Source organism: Hypomesus transpacificus, chromosome 9 (genome assembly GCF_021917145.1).
Source record: "Hypomesus transpacificus isolate Combined female chromosome 9, fHypTra1, whole genome shotgun sequence".
Taxonomy (NCBI): Eukaryota; Metazoa; Chordata; class Actinopteri; order Osmeriformes; family Osmeridae; genus Hypomesus; species Hypomesus transpacificus.
The window spans coordinates 10,836,119-10,851,946 of record NC_061068.1 but is presented as its reverse complement, the minus strand read 5'-3'; the positions used below and the strand labels follow the sequence as shown (position 1 = coordinate 10,851,946).

The following is a 15,828-nucleotide window of genomic DNA, read 5'->3' as shown; positions in this document are numbered from 1 at the left end:
TTTAATTTAATTTGTACTTCACCAGGATAACTGTAAGTCTGTAGTACTTCTCACCTCTCACATTAGTGCATTTGCGTTATAGGCTATATGTTCATATGTAGTACTACTCTGGCTGCCCTACTCTGGGCAAGCTGAAGCTTATTAAGGTTAGGCTTGATCAGGGGCGAATCTAGGTTACCCCTTTTGGGGGGGCTAAGCCCCCAGATAAAAACCTATTATTTTTCCTGTGACCCAGCAAAACTAGGGGGTCTGGGAGCATGTTCCCCCAGAATAAATGTTAAAAAATTTATTTTTAAATAGTGTCCTCTAGTGGGTTTTAGGAAGAGAAAAAAAAAAGACACCGCATTATGGGGGGCTAATGAAACTTTTGGGGGGGCTCCAATAGCGCTAGATATGCCCATGGTCTTGATCATACCCGTCTAGTCTGCCCAGTAGCTGTTGAACATTTGTTCCATGTGATCAAATGTAGCCAGTAGCAGATTTCAGCTGGCATAGCTGATGCTGACCTGTATGTCTGGGTAGAGGCACCAAGAGCCCATATTTGTATGTCTGTGGCAGTGAGTGGGTATGTGAGATGGCAAGCTTGAGTTACAAAGGCAATTCCCCACCTCTAGTCCAACTAGTCAGACATTGTGAGGGGGTTGGAAAGAGACATGGGTTGGGGTTGGATGAGTGGAATTATTTTGGAGAAACTGCGAAAGAAATGGCAGAATAAGAAGAAAAGGCAGAATGTAGGTGCAGTTGCTAAATACTAACCACATGTTTCCACAAAGTGAGGCACAGTACCATCAGCTTTAAAAAAAAAATGTCTACCACATGCACCACCACAGGAAAGCATACTAAGGGGACAAACAAGGAGATTTTAGGGTCGATGGTAATACATACGCATCAAAGAGGGTGTTTTTGCAAGTTGAAGTCTTCGGCAGTATTACTACAGTATTACTCATTCCATTACTGTCTGGCCTATTTGGACTGCAGGTGTACCTAAGAATTATCACACAATCCCAATTAAAATGTTATTGCTTCATGATGTACACATCATAGAGAGTTGTGGTCAAAGAGCCAGAGCTTCTCCCTGGTCGATAACAAGATCTGTGACATAGGACATAGGGCTGACATAGGGCTAACCCAGACGCTCTGGATAAGAGCGTCTGCTAAATGACTAAATATGACTGAGCTCCATGCTTTAAGGAGACCCACGAACCAAACATGAACAAACATTCTAAAGAGGACACAACACGAGTTGGATAGTTTGGTCACTGTCACCCTGTCACCCTTTACAAAACCACATTCAGTCACATAAACCTATTTACCTTCCTAGAGCTGTCATTGAGAATAAGGTACTATCATTATCTGCTGTAAGGGATATAGTTACTGTACACATAAAAACAATACTCACTTAACAGCAAACAACACTTACCCAAAAGATGTACACTTCTGTACATGGTTTATTAACCATCAAATGAGATCATAAAATCATATCAGTCAACATCTTGATATTATATATCTATATCTAACAGTCATATATTGTTTTGATATTGTGAGCAGAAAGACAGCTGGGTGCCTAAACGAAGGAGTGGTTTAGTGACAAGTTGTTAAGTGAGCCTCTGAAGGTCACACATTGCTGCCGGCTGTCTTAAGAACTGTGGAATAAAACATGCTGAAGAAGTCATATGAACTTATAGATTCACAACAGTAAAAGTATGTACTATAGTTACTATACATATATAGCATTCTAAAATCACACAAAGATGACTGTCTCACAATGTTAATCATAACTGATACAGTACAAAAGAAAATGCCTATAATTGGTCAACTCAAAAATAGCTTTCCAAGATTGAAAGAAAACAAAACAACAAAGGGATGAAAATATGAGTTAGAAACATTATAAAATACAATGGAATTATTTAATAAACAGTAGCACACATTAGTACCCTGAATACCATCACTAACTTTAAGAGTTGGACCTAATTCATTAGTACTCGCTATTTATCAAGCTCCCCTTGAACTCCTTTGGGATCTCACAATTTGTTTTAATTGTGCTTGTAACCCAAACCCTCCAATTAATTGGTCAACATCTATAAGTCGTAAGTTTCTCTTCCTCCATGTGCACTGTAGACCTTGACCAGGTTGAGTAGATGCTACTATGCCTGGTATAAACATTGTTCCTGACACCTCGGTCTACTTAAGGTGGAAGAAGCTTGATGACTTAGCAGGGGCAGCCATCAGCATGTTTGCTTGGTTCTTGTGAGAGATGTGTATCTGAGGAAAGTAGGGCAGAGATCCAAATCATTCACTGGCAAACAAAATCAAAATCGTGAATGACAACCAATAGATCGGATTACAAGATTATTATGTTGACGGAGTTATTGAAGCCATGATTGACTTTCACCCTATTTAGAATTAAAATGTAAATGTGGAAACTGGTATGGTGTTGGAACTCCATTTAGGTTTAATGTTTTGTGTGTGTGCAGGCGTGCATGATTTATAGCACTCACAGTGCATGGGGGCTGCATCCAGGGTTCACCATCAATCTGCATGGGCAAAGCTTTATGTGTCCTATTTATAGAAAGAATAGGAGAGAAACATTTGATGGTGCATTGGCCATGCTTGGAATTTTACATGACAAGTGTGTGTTTGTGTGTGTGTTACAGTGCTTACTTTATAGTTATCTGGGAGGCTTGGGCCAGTCTGCGCCCAGCACTCTTCAGCCCTGTGTAGATTTGGCCCATCTCCATTGCCCCCTCCAACCCCACAACCTCCAAACGCCTGTCACTAAAGTCTAGTATCGAAAATAACAATCAGGAAGTTGACCTTTATTATTATGTCTAGTAAAACATATGTTCCCCCCCAAAAAATATATGGAAAAGCAAACAAGCTAGTCTCACCCTGTGAACTAATTTTCAAAGCCTCAGGGTCAGTGATAACCTCATAAAGCTTCTCCTCAGATACATTCTGCCTGTCTGCCTTTTTGGGCTCACCCCACAGATTTGAGCCACCATGCATGCTGGGTATGTTGACCACAGCTATGCCCTCTAAAGACAGACTGCTCAGGTCCAGGAGTATCCCAGAACACTGGGAGGCCGACGGAGAGAAAGAAGTACAGAAGTACAATTTAATTATTTTTCTTTTTTTACAAACAGAATATATCCAGCTATTCAACCACAGAACCTAATATTTGAGATGCAGGACAGTCATTTTTACCTCAATAGTCAGACAATCCTTAAGCTTCTTGCAAGATGCAGAGATGGTTTCCGACGTGGCAAACTCAAAATACCTCAATTTATTCTTTACCCTACCAGAAACATGTGAAACAAAAGACATTCCGATCGCTCATTAAATACACTCTCATTAAGTGTTACTATACAACATACACTCATTAAGTTAAACAGCAAGATATGAAACATATGCATAATCTGAGACCACTAATTCTGGCCAGTGATTTCCTGTTTATTATTTGGCCTCACCTGCTCTTAAACTTCTGGGGGTGCTTTTCCCTCATTGAATGGAAGCGATGTGCAATGGAGGCATCCTGAGGATTAATTATTGGGCTTTAACACATGAGCAGTCATTCATCCCACAGCACACAGTTACTGTCAAATATGTCTTTTAATTTACTACAACCATGTTCAGTTAAGTCCTCTTGTATTAATGTATTATTAGTCTGGTCCTTTTAGCAAAATCCCAATTTAATGAGGAAGGTATGATAAACACATTCATTGTACATATAGGCCCAAAACTTCTTTCACAGACGTCATGCCTCACCACTCCAATGGAGAAGTAATTGTTGATGATCTCAAAGGGCACAAGATCTCCTACATCCTGGGGGTTGTCTGGTATCACCTGCACACTCCAGCGGTCCATGTGCACCAACAAGCTCCCTTCGATCTCTTTCAGGATCTCACTGAGGTCAGAGCCGTCGTATCCTGGCCCATAGAGGACAAACAAAACAGAGATGACAAAACAAATTATTAAACACACATCAAGATACTAGTATACTTTTCTCCTCATGTCACTGATTATAGTTTGGGTAACAACAATGTTGTCTTCACCTCCTCCCCAGTGAAGACAGCGGGCCAGATCGTTCCCTGTACCCAGAGGAAGGACAGACACTGGAGGACGTACTGGCAGATCTGCTTTGTCTGAAAACATGCACAAGTGAGCATGTGCACACACCAAAAGAAAACATTGATGAACCTTTCAAATACTGTGCATAGACTGTTTGGGTAAGCGTGAATACAGTATCTTTGACAGTAGCAAAGTTACCAATGGCATCTAGAATCCAACCAACCGTGCCATCTCCTCCACAGACCAAGATTCTGTAGTCATGAAGGTTTCGAAAGAAATGGAGTCTGGAATGCCAAACACACACAGGGCATCGTCATATTTAAATACAATTTTAATGTGATGGATCACACTCTGGTTGAAATCTAGCAGATGAAGAAAAATAGAACAGGAGCTGTCCAATAAGGTAATGGGGAACATTGCACATCCTTATGGTAAATGAACTGAAGTGAAGCAAATTAAGGAAGCAACAAGAGGGTTTGGGAGCTAAACTTTGGAGAGGTTGTTAACCCATTACCAATGTAGACAAAGTCAGGAAAATATAGAATAAATGTTTGTCTTAATAGGTTTTGTTAATCAGTTCAAATATAATTTACCCTGGTGAAGGTCCTCCATTAGATAGGTTATAAACTTGTCGAGGATTCAAAAGGTACTGGAACTTCCTCAATACTCTGGAACACACAAAAGCATTTTAACAATGGCATTAAAGTGCCCCCAAAAAAAAAACAATATGCCATCGATATTCTTACCTCTTCCCCTGATTTCCTCCACTCTTTGGGTTCACAAACACAAGAAGCGGATGGATGTCTGGAACAGGGACAATCTAAAAGAAGATATGGTCAATAAAAGCTGAACCTTTTTTAAAACACAAAAAAACATAATATGGTGAGTTCTGGTTTGTGCAAAGCCTCAAAGGAAATACATTCTAATGACCACAGCCATCACTCAGTGCAGAAAAAGCTGGCATAGCTGTGTCCTGGAATACATGTTGATTCTGCATCTGTGCATCGTCATTTCATTTCCATGATTGTTTTTACTGTAGGCTTGTTGTATAAAATCTTAGCTAAAAATTATTACCAAAACCACAGCGCTGTATTGGCTATATTCAAGACCTGTCCCTATGGGTGAAGAAATATTGCCTTACCATTCTTATTAAAAATTAAGAAAAATGTATCTGCATAATGCCTGGCATTGGGTGGTTTTTGATGCAGTATCAATTGCTGTAATAACAAAGTTATCTAAGGGTGCTGCTATGATTTGTACAAGTTTTTGTTATCGCATCCAAATACACAAACGATTTAGCTAACTACTTAGCAAGCTATATCAGACAAATATGACTGGAGAAGACCATAAATGCTAAATCAAACATGCATTGATTGGGTGTGTTACTAACACATCTAACACACTGTGTTAGGTGGTTGTGTGAGTTGTAATGTGAAGGTATGTGAAGTTGGGTATTGGACGGTGCACCAGGGGTTGATAGAAAGCAGCACACCTGCAGAAGGTGTCCATCTGGAGTGATGTCTCGCAGGTTAGTGTCGTCAGGGCAACTGGGACCACCAACCTCCTGGGACACACACGCACATGATTGAAACACACCTACACCTATAAGGCACAGTCTTAATGAATATTTCCTACAGCTGATTTGTACCTTTGAAGCTGAATATATAGCCCATGGTGGCAGTATGTGATCTCTCAGTGATCCACAGTCGCATGCTGATGACCCCAATGGTACACAGTCCTCATGGCACTGAAAAAAGAGAAACACTACATCAAGTAGTTATTTATCTCTTATGTAAAAAATGACAGTTATGTTGTATTACTCTTTCCTCACTTAGTGAACATTTTAGGAGTCATTTTGTCTTTATCTGTCTGTGTGTCAATCTCTCATTAAGTATCTCAGTCTTTCTCTCCACACACAGGAAACTCATCTGCCCTCCTCCTCACCATCTGGTGGCACCACACACACTGTTTCCCAGCCAGGGTCTTGATCTTCTTGTGGCAGAGCTGACACTTACTGGAGTCACAGTCTGAACTGATCCAATCATGAGCTGGCACCTGCGGTGCATGACAACCGAACATGGAAAAACACAAGGGGTGTGACAAATTGAGAGGTTTAAAATGACAGAGAAATAAATAAAAGGTACAGAGTCTGTAACAGTCAAAACCCTGTGAATTAGCTACAAATCCAGTAAGAACATAGTTACCCCAATTAATTTGAGGGTTTTGACGAAGGTATGGACACATGGATCAGGGTTTTTGTTTGCACAGCGACCATGGACGGTGTACTTGCAAACTGAAAGGAAAATACATCATGCAAGAGATTATACATTTCACATTGGAAAGTAATGTTGTCATGTATTAATAGCCTCTGGGGTTTTTTCTGTAATAGAGATGATATTAGACTTGAGATCAGGCACTCCACTGGTGGTGGAAAACTGTGCTGTCAATGTTCAGCTAAATGAGATATTTGAATGTTGCCCCCTGCTGTTTGTTTTGTGCTCTTACAGGTGCAGCAGAGCCCCTGCTTCCCCAGACCCAGCAGCATGTTCTGACACACATAGCAGTAGGTTGGTTTGTTGAAATGCTTCATTCTCCAGATATGCTGACCATCCCTCTCTGTTTTCTAACAGAGAGGGAAGGGGGGGGGGGGGTACAGTTGGTTTGTGTCAAACAATGCTTGCAGTGCATCAACATGAAGAAAGCCTACAATACAGACAGGTAATATAAAATAAAAGAATGATTCACTGCCTTGTTTGAAAAGGTTTTTTAGACTGTTAAAAGGTGACACAGGTGAAGGCCTCATTTAGAATAAACTAGCCACAACTAACGGGACAGGGAACTGCATAAAGCACAAACTGAATTGTTCTTTAAGGCCACAGATCTGCTTGTCTAAATGTACCTTCAGTCCAAGCAGCACAAGCAGGGGAATGTTGTTCATGCCTCCTTTCACCCATTCCTTCAGGGTCACTGTCCCACTGCCATCCGCATCAATAGCTGTCATCATGTCCTTCAACACCTGACCAATTACACAGTTACAAAAACCATTCCCTCACAATCATCTAGATATAGTAGCACTACTTAATGTTGTGCACCACACCATCAACTATCTCTACACATTGGCATTTTTCAACTAATGTCTCACACAGAAAGGATTTACTGTACGAAATAATAGGTAGCTCAAGAAACACTAATAAGTCAATTGTAGCAAAATAATCAGTACATTCTGTCATTCATCTAAGGAACTAGGATGGAGACAGTTGGTTGTCTTACTGGTCTGAGTTCAGTCACATCCCAACCTAGGTAGTCTGCTGCGCGCATCATCTGGGTGATGATCCGATCCACCTCCTAATCAGGAAAGAGACACACAGATCAGCATGGTGTCCCTGTTGTCCTTTTTCAGGGTAGAATGAAGGTCCTGTAGTTCAGGGATTACTCACAGAACTATCCAGTAGGCCATTGCCGTCTTTGTCATAAAGTTTAAAAGTAACTGGTAATAAATGACATATGACAAAATTAGTTACACAACCACACTCCCTGTTGAAGCATGGTCACCACAGAACTAACTTAAACTGTCATGCAGCTGAATCTAAAAGGTGGTCTTACATTCCAGTTTGTCCTGTGGCTGCCCCTCCTCCAGCACAGAAAAGTAGCAAGACACATCCCTGAGAAAGACCCCACCTTACAAACACAACAACATACAGGTTACTCACCCAAACTAAACTACTGATTCATGTAAATGTGGCCATATGGAGACACTACTTATTGAAATGAGAAAAATTTCTGATTGACATTCAGTACATAAGAGCATAAATAAGACATAGCATGCTCTGTTGTTCATCCTGGAGTACATGAATAATAGGTTGTTGATAGATAAGTTATTGGATGGTGGAACTTACCACCCTTGGGTGGAGGACTATTCATAGTGCTATCCCGTTCAGCATTCTGGAAGTAGTGAAACAAACGTTGGCTGAAGTCAGCAGGGAAGTCTTCCACCTCCAGGTAGGTCTTAAGGAACAGACTGAAGCCCACTGCATTGATACGCTGGAAGAAGGAATAAAGTGAAAGAAGCGACATTGAACAGAAAGTTGAGAGTGGGACATAATTGTATTGGAGTTGCATTGTTTTTCATGTGCTTCATAGTAACTATTTTACTTTGTCCACCACACAAAGGTGCACTGTTTTGTATTTAAATTTAATAGAATAATTGTATAGATTGGGTAAAATCCTATATTCAGTTTACCTCTCCAAATCTGTGTTGAACTAATCGCCCACCAGCATGAAACTCCTTCATTACATCTTTCACTCTTGTGCTGCTATCTAAACAGGGCAAAGGCGAACAATGGATTTACTGATTGACTTGCAAGTATTCACAAGGCTTTGTCTGGATGGAATATGGAGTGATGTGGAAGGGTGGTACTCACATTCCATGTACTGTTGCAGTTGAATGAAATCCACAGGACTTAGGTCCCTCCCCTCTGTGTTTGTAGATGATGCCATGTCCCACTCACTCATCCTGGGCAGAGAAAAAGGCAGAGAGGGACAGTTAGGAAGAGGGATGAACAGAGATAGGGGAGAATAGATTCAGGTTTGGAAAGTAAATACACGACCCAGCTCTACAGGGGTGACGTCAGCTTAAACAGGTTTGACTACATTTGTTGTTATCCTCCCTGCCATGATTTAAAACAGTCCGTTGTTGTACATTCCACTTCACATTCTTGAAGTACCAGTTTTTTGGTTCAAACATTTCCATAGAAGTATATCTCTCACTTATATCAGCAAATTTGATGTTCCGTTACTTACTGAAACAACGTAATTATGTGTAGTTAAGATTGATTTACAAAATAAAAGTCTGAAAACGGTAGTAACATGTTTTACGACTTAAAATGAAGCTATTAAATTATCTGTTGATTCCATTATGGTGTAGCCTACATGTAAGACAAAACAAACTAAATTCCATTTACTTAAACAGACGAATATTAAATGAGCAAAACTATTTTAAGTATCGCCCTGCATCTGCATGTAATCTCTGCTCATGAGAGTGCACTTGTTTGGAAACTGGTCGAGTTTGGCAGAAAAACGACGGCACCAACAGTTTCGAGCATACGTGATTATTTAGAGAGTTCATTAACTTAAAGCTGTATGTCAATATTTTCAAGAAAGGCAATATTTATTCCACGCTGACTGAGACCGTTTAAGAACATAATTGCCTACACCGGACCAGGATTAGTGACTACTGTTGCCAATATGACGTACTACTTTTGAAGCTATCTTCTACTTACTTTTCCGTTGAGGTGCGTCCCAGCTGAGGTGATGATCGACGGACACCTGCAGTCGAAATACAGATGTAGTATTTCACGTCAGTCAACGTGAAATTGTTTATTTGGTTGATATTATGAGGTGCGAGCCGGCTGCATGTGGATCTTGTCTGCTGTCTAAATCAACAAGGTAGTATTGTAGTCTAGGTCTGTCAGGGATTTAGGAGTGCATGGGGGAGGGGCGTCAGACCAGGTGCAGTAATAGGCTACCGCCTTGCTTTCGGGATTGTGCATATAAAAATGAATTACCAGTGGTTTCTTGAGGATCTGCTGATATCTCTCCGAGGCCTCCCTGGCACAACCTTAAGCATTAATTGTAAATCACAATCACAAATTCAATGTTAAATATCTTAAACCAAAAAATACATGCACATTTTAAATATCATTTTAATGAAACCATACAACTCACTAATTAATAAACAACTATTGATGTGGATAGATACAGACATGTTTTAAGTTATATTTATATAATTACTATTTACAATACATGTTCGATTTACAATAGATTTGTATTTTTATGTAAGCACTGTCACACCAACCTTCAAGAGCATGAGAAATGACAGAAATAAGTATAGAATTACTTCAGAAGTCATTAGGAATTTTCAAACATTTAATAAACAGATGAAAATTTAAATTTTCCACTGTTTCTTAATTTCTTTGTGGGTCAATGGCTGTCCTATTAATTATTTTCTTGTAAACTCTTAAAACTGTATCTCAAACATGCACTCTATGGCCCAGTTTCCCACACATGGAATAAGCCTTGTCTTTGACTAAAAATGTTTTAAATGGAGATCTTCATAAAAGCTTTCTTTAATTTTAGGAAGAGGTTCAATCCATGTCTGGGAAACTGGGCCTGTCTAAAGTATGAGGAACAATGAAGTTGGACAAATGACAAAACTACGCAAGATCAACAATTACCTGAAACTTAACTCAGATGATGAACTGGTTGTTTACAGTCTTTGCCCTCAAAAAGCCAATCAGCGGCTTTAGTAATCCAACAGAGTGCTGAATGTCTCCAACAAATACAGGCACTTTTGCACATATTCCCAAGACTTGAATTTGAGTTCCCCATAGTATCAAGGCACGTAACTGACAGAGCACAGAGAGCCAGCCATGCAGAGCTAAGCAGGGGATTAGGGTTGTTTCACCTTTGTAGCCCTCTAAGCTCTCATGGGTCGAGCACTTAATTAAGCCTGAACAATTAAATAGCGAGGTTCTTTCAGTGATTGAAATAACACGTGTAGCATATATGATTAGTATATTTAATTTAATAAATTCTGGGGAAAAATTGAATTCAGGCAGATTTCAATCTCTCCAATTGAAAATGGTCACTGAACTTTACCATGGCTACAATGAGTATTTTCAAGGCTACACTAGCAATATTTATTCATTGGGACTGAAATAACTACATTGATAAAGTGGAACTGGAAGTCTAACTTCAGAATAGATGAAGACATCACCTTAAAATGACAAAATAATACTTACAAACTGGGGTACTTAATGTACAGATGTCATATTACCAATTTATCTGTGGGAGTATGACACACAAAAGAGGCTATGATAAGTGGCCTTCAGACAATGAGGTAAACAATATCAAACAATATTTAAAAAATCACGGAGAACAAGATCAAACCGCTTAACAAAATAAACAAAAAACAAGATCAAACAACTTAACAAAATAAATGGAAAACCTTTGGTTATTGGTTGACTAATGAGCAGAAATGCTTTGGTATTCTCTCAGACTTTTGTCATATATCTGGACCCACTTCTAACCAATACAACATCAAAACAAGTTGTGAAGGGGACTGAATGCCACAGATCCTTATGAAAATCATATCGACAGCAAAAAGTGTACAAAACCCTAAGGTATGAAACTTAGTCCATCAAGTTAAAAAAAATAAAAAATAAAGTGAAATATGACCCACATTTCATTTTCACTACCCAACTCCCAGTCCAATATTTTCTTGATCATATTCCAATGTGTGTTGACAGAGGGACAAGCTATAGTTGGTAAAGATAAATGTAGCTGTAAATGCTCCAAACTAGCAGTACCTTTTGCTCTTTGAAGTCACTGCTCAAACACATGACTAATTTACCTATGTTTTTGTCAACTTCATTACACACACACTTCCGTTGAAGCAAAAAAATCAATGCTTGACAAAGGGGTTAATTAATTCTTATAATAGGCCACCAATCAGATGCTTCATCTACAGCAGAAAGGGTGCAGATAAGGTACAATAGGCTGCAATCGTATTTTATCGAAAACTCTTAGCAAGATAATCCCAATGTATATTTAACTTATTTTTGATTATTTTTTTCTTTTATTAAAACGTATTCATCATTGAAGCATTATTACATAGGGGCTTGTCTGCTTCAAGCAGTTCTTCTTTAAGCATCCGTCTCTGCCTCCTAAAACTCATTACCATATTCTAGGTTGGGCCAGTCTCTCTCTGTGGCTTTATTAATGGTATTTCCCTGGTATGTCATACTCTCTTCTCCAACTTTGCTCTGTCAGGGCTTCTTCCTCAGCTCTGGGGTCTGACCCTGAGAAAATGTATCCATTTGACCCCAGCACTCCCTTCTGTTCTTTCACTACCAGGTAGTTCTAAGTATCTCTTCAGCTGTGTCATAGGATCTCCTCCACTCCATGAGCAAAGATCATGACCAGGCCAGGCTCCAGAATCATGTCCTCTCCCATGTGCTGGTTCTCACAGGCCATCACCACCACTGCCTGCTTCCCTGGTATACGCTTGGCCACATAGTTCTCATAGTAGCGCCGGTTCATCTGTCGGGTCTCAAGTGTGGCCAGGCCCTGCGGCCAGTTCCTTTCGTGGGCATTCTCAATCAGGTCATTGACAATGGAGGGTGGACAGCCACTGTCGACGAGAGAACGTTTGATGATTGCTTGAAGCACAGCATCTGGCGTGGAGATCATGCCTCCCCAGCGGGTCACACGTGCTGGCTGGAGAGAATTCACCCATCTGGAAGAAGAGGGTGGGGAGGAGGTTCTGTTACACGTGTCTAATAAATGTGAGTACCATCCCTGGACATTTTGATGATTATCTGATAAGCAGCATAATCCTGAACATTTTCATAGTGCACTAAAAGATCATTGTAGACTACAGAAAGCAAGGCCCAATGTGCACCAAAGAGACTGATAACCCACTCACTCTAGTATCTCATTGTATTCTATGGTTTCTTCCAGGTTCTGTAGGTTGGGATTGGCACTGCGAATTGCTCTCATATACGCCTTGAGAAGCTGGATGTCCCGTTTCTGTAAATACGGATGACATGACTTACACTGGCTAGGTAAGCAAAATCATTATTAGGCAGTGATTACAAAGCAAATGACACGCAACACACACCTGTTCTGCAAGCTGGTGCTTGTGCTCCACTGCTGTTCTCTCCAGATCTGCAATCTTGCCCTGTTGCAGCTGTACCACGCTGCGGAGATGTTTAATGCAGTTATGGTTGATCACCTCATCTTTGGGCATCTCCAGTCTGGTGGGAAAGAAACAATCACAAACCTATTCTACAATTCTTCAGTCATATTAAGTTTTATCCCAAAGTGTGTTCCACCTCAGATCTCCCTGATGTCCCCAGATTCACTTTCACATACCCCAGACCCCTTTGCAAACCCACACTTACCCGCAGCCCTGCTCACACTTGACGGGTCTCTTGGGGTTATGCTCGCAGTCTCGGAGATGTGACTGCAGTTGGTCCAGCCGCAGAACGGCGGTGCAGCCAAAGCCTGCATTGTCGCAAGTGATCTGCAGTTTGGAGAGCATGTTGCGCATGATGCGTGGCACGGGACGCAGGTGTGCAAGGGTCACCACGCTCCTGTCCACTGGGCATATCTGCTGCTGGGAGAACCACTGAGTGATGCAAGCATTGCAGAAAGCATGTTCGCAATGAGGAGCCTTGGGGGAAGAATAACATACAGCACACACACACACAGAGGTCAAAGGATAGAAAGTAGGACAAGACATCCACTATTAAGCCCATAAAGTCTCTAACGGACATGGTATGAGTTCGGTGATGCACTGCTGATTCACAGCAGAGCCCTAGGGGAGTATAAATAACATCACCCCCCTCCCAGCACAGTCTAGCACAGTCCAGCACAGGCTCTCCACAGCTGCAGCAAGGTCAGGGAGAACACACATCTACCTACTCCCACCCACCATACCCACCTCACCCCAGCACCCTTTCATCTCTATGTCCTCATTACATCTAAATACCTCACTGTTTTCCACCAGGTCAGAAATCTATTATAAGATGATTTAGAGCCACTGTACTGTGGATGCTAGAATAAGCAACACTGACGGCAACAGCCGAGTGCACATGCAAGCAAACTACATCCCAAGCATTCTCTCAATCTGCGTTAGTCCACTAAAAGCCAATGTCAATGATGTTCACTGTTGCCAACACGCTGCGCAAACTGCCTTTACAGCTGTGAATGCATACTGGGTTTCAGTAAAGCTATACTTTAATACATTACTATTAATATAGGCTACATGTGGCAGACACAATCTGAGTAACATCTGTCTGGATACTCACCTCATGGCCACCTTACCTTACCCACCAGCAGTGAGTAGCTCTGTATGTTAATGAAGCATCACTATTATCTGATCTATGTACTTTCCTCAACAGCAGCGTCTATCGCTTCACGCTGTACCAGAAAACACCAGACTATCCTGCTGCACTCACACTCCAATATGCATACCCCCTTCCTCTTTTCCTTCCCTTCTCTCTCCTCTCTCCCTCACTTGCTGTCACGGCATCCGTCTGAAAGCTGATCTCTCTGTTAGCTCTCTCCTCCATATATCTCTCTCCTTTTGGTGCAAAAATTGTAATGGATCTCATATGTATGCCGAGAAATTGACAAACCCTTAAGAGTTTGGCTTTATAAACATTCAATAAAGCAGAAATTAATCTTTTGAAAAAGCACTTGCACCCCAAAAGCCATTCAGTTTTCCCATCTACTTGTTTTGCACTGCATGTGCACCACTTTATTATACACAGTGAACAAATTGGTGATGAAGCACTTGTACTATTGCTACACTGGTATGTTCTGCACTGGAAGCTATATCATAATTGATAAACAAATGATGCAACAAATGTCTAAGCGCAGTTGTGAACTGCTTTAATTTGAGAAATTCGATATTAAAGGATTAGGATATTAGGATCCTGACCTGCACAGGCTCCTCTAGGACTCCACTGCAAATAGGGCACAGCAGGTCCTCATCCACTTCCCCATGGAACCGTGTGACGTCGTAGCCCATGGCACATCACCAGAGCCAACTACAACCTGAAAAAGATGAGAAGAATGGTCAAAAGATGGGTAATAGAGTTGCTAATCTAATGGTTTTAAAACAAAAACAAATTATAAACCCTCTTTTAAATGAGTAGAAATGCATATTTAAATATTTAAAATATTCCTGTCATGAGGAATTATATTCCTCATAACAAGAAGTAGTTTGACCAATTGTGATACTCCTTCCTCAAAAAGTAAGTGTACTAATCTATAGCTGTATAATACAGTAACATGAGACTATGCTGCTAGTGATATATTGCAGGAAAGTGTTTGATCTCCATGCATTTTGGAGTGCTGTAAAATGACGCAAACTAGGTTAAATCACAAAGAGGGGGGTGGGATGCTTTGCAATGGCACTGTGTAGACCAATGTATAGCCCTTGTATAGCCCAAAAGTGCCACACATTCAAGACAAATTTTCAATAGTATAGGTGTCCTGTCTCCCACATCTTAATCTAGCAACCGAGCCTAGTACCAGCTACTGTAGCAATACACCAACAAAAACGACTTATTTATTTAAAATATGAGAATCTGTGATGATGTTGATATATCCCTACAATCATGTGCAAACAGTGCTGGGATGTTTACCGATTGCTAACCTAGAAATTAAAAGAAAGCAGCGGAGATAGTCATTGATTCATGAAGATAGCTTGCATCAAATTCTTCTGACTTCTAAAACCCCCCATGGCTAATCAGGAGGCATCTTAGTTAGTTAACTACATAAATAGACGCGGGTGAAGACCTGCAAGTTTGCTAGACTATTAGCTAGATAGCTAGTTAAAATACTGTAGACTGGCTAACCAACCAGTGTAAGTGACAGTGTGATACCAGTCCAGGTTAGCCTGCAGGTTAGCTAGCTTGCTAGTACAACCAATCGCACACTACAGTGAGTCACCTGGATTAATCAACCACCGTCATAAACAAATAACTTCGTTATTTACCGGTTATTTCTTGAATATTGTTTGGAAGAAAAACTGCATCACTAGCAAGCTAGCATGGCAGTTCGGTATCCATTATTCCCAGCCTGCTGTCACTTTTCCAGTCCAGGCGGCAGTCCAACCTTCCTGCTCGTCACTAAGCAACCATCAGATTGACAGTTTACTTCGCCTATCATCAACCTCTCCTCAATATG

General features: G+C 40.7%; 2 protein-coding genes across 3 annotated transcripts; both read right to left on the bottom strand.

Annotated features, from left to right (window-relative positions):
• Window positions 1–1,416: 1,416 nt before the first annotated feature.
• On the bottom strand, window positions 1,417–9,560 carry dgkab (diacylglycerol kinase, alpha b). Of its 2 annotated transcripts, XM_047026045.1 has the most exons (24): window positions 9,348–9,560; window positions 8,490–8,581; window positions 8,309–8,385; window positions 7,965–8,109; window positions 7,672–7,746; window positions 7,506–7,555; window positions 7,339–7,413; window positions 6,968–7,084; window positions 6,574–6,691; window positions 6,273–6,361; window positions 6,013–6,123; window positions 5,717–5,815; window positions 5,561–5,632; window positions 4,815–4,888; window positions 4,662–4,736; window positions 4,267–4,352; window positions 4,053–4,142; window positions 3,766–3,926; window positions 3,468–3,532; window positions 3,205–3,295; window positions 2,889–3,075; window positions 2,662–2,782; window positions 2,499–2,559; window positions 1,417–2,262 (listed from the first exon to the last, which is right to left on the bottom strand). In XM_047026045.1, the coding sequence occupies exons 2-24, from the start codon at window positions 8,578–8,580 to the stop codon at window positions 2,182–2,184; spliced, it is 2,211 nt and encodes a 736-aa protein (XP_046882001.1). In that variant the 5' UTR covers window position 8,581; window positions 9,348–9,560; the 3' UTR covers window positions 1,417–2,181. The 2 variants fall into 2 exon arrangements, with proteins under 2 accessions (XP_046882001.1, XP_046882002.1); XM_047026046.1 differs by lacking the exons at window positions 6,574–6,691; window positions 7,506–7,555; window positions 7,672–7,746; ... (2 more) ...; window positions 8,490–8,581; window positions 9,348–9,560.
• A 196-nt stretch (window positions 9,561–9,756) lies between these two features.
• LOC124471601 (E3 ubiquitin-protein ligase NRDP1-like) lies at window positions 9,757–15,785 on the bottom strand. Its single transcript, XM_047026166.1, has 6 exons — window positions 15,638–15,785; window positions 14,576–14,691; window positions 13,032–13,303; window positions 12,749–12,884; window positions 12,554–12,657; window positions 9,757–12,364 (listed from the first exon to the last, which is right to left on the bottom strand). The coding sequence occupies exons 2-6, from the start codon at window positions 14,663–14,665 to the stop codon at window positions 12,010–12,012; spliced, it is 957 nt and encodes a 318-aa protein (XP_046882122.1). The 5' UTR covers window positions 14,666–14,691; window positions 15,638–15,785; the 3' UTR covers window positions 9,757–12,009.
• Between the last annotated feature and the right edge of the window lie 43 nt (window positions 15,786–15,828).

Bases quoted from the DNA above. Each gene is read 5' to 3' on its own strand.
- LOC124471601 (XM_047026166.1), bottom strand. From the start codon at position 14,665: ATGGGCTACGACGTCACACGGTTCCATGGGGAAGTGGATGAGGACCTG. The intron at 13,304-14,575 runs GTCAGGATCCTA...TCTTCCCCCAAG, and splicing joins TCCTAGAGGAGCCTGTGCAG to GCTCCTCATTGCGAACATGC. The intron at 12,365-12,553 runs GTGAGTGGGTTA...CTCTTCTTCCAG, and splicing joins GAATACAATGAGATACTAGA to ATGGGTGAATTCTCTCCAGC.
- dgkab (XM_047026045.1), bottom strand. From the start codon at position 8,580: ATGAGTGAGTGGGACATGGCATCATCTACAAACACAGAGGGGAGGGAC. The intron at 4,143-4,266 runs GTAACTTTGCTA...GCATGTTTTCAG, and splicing joins TTGGATTCTAGATGCCATTG to ACAAAGCAGATCTGCCAGTA. The intron at 3,076-3,204 runs GTAAAAATGACT...TCGGCCTCCCAG, and splicing joins AGGATTGTCTGACTATTGAG to TGTTCTGGGATACTCCTGGA.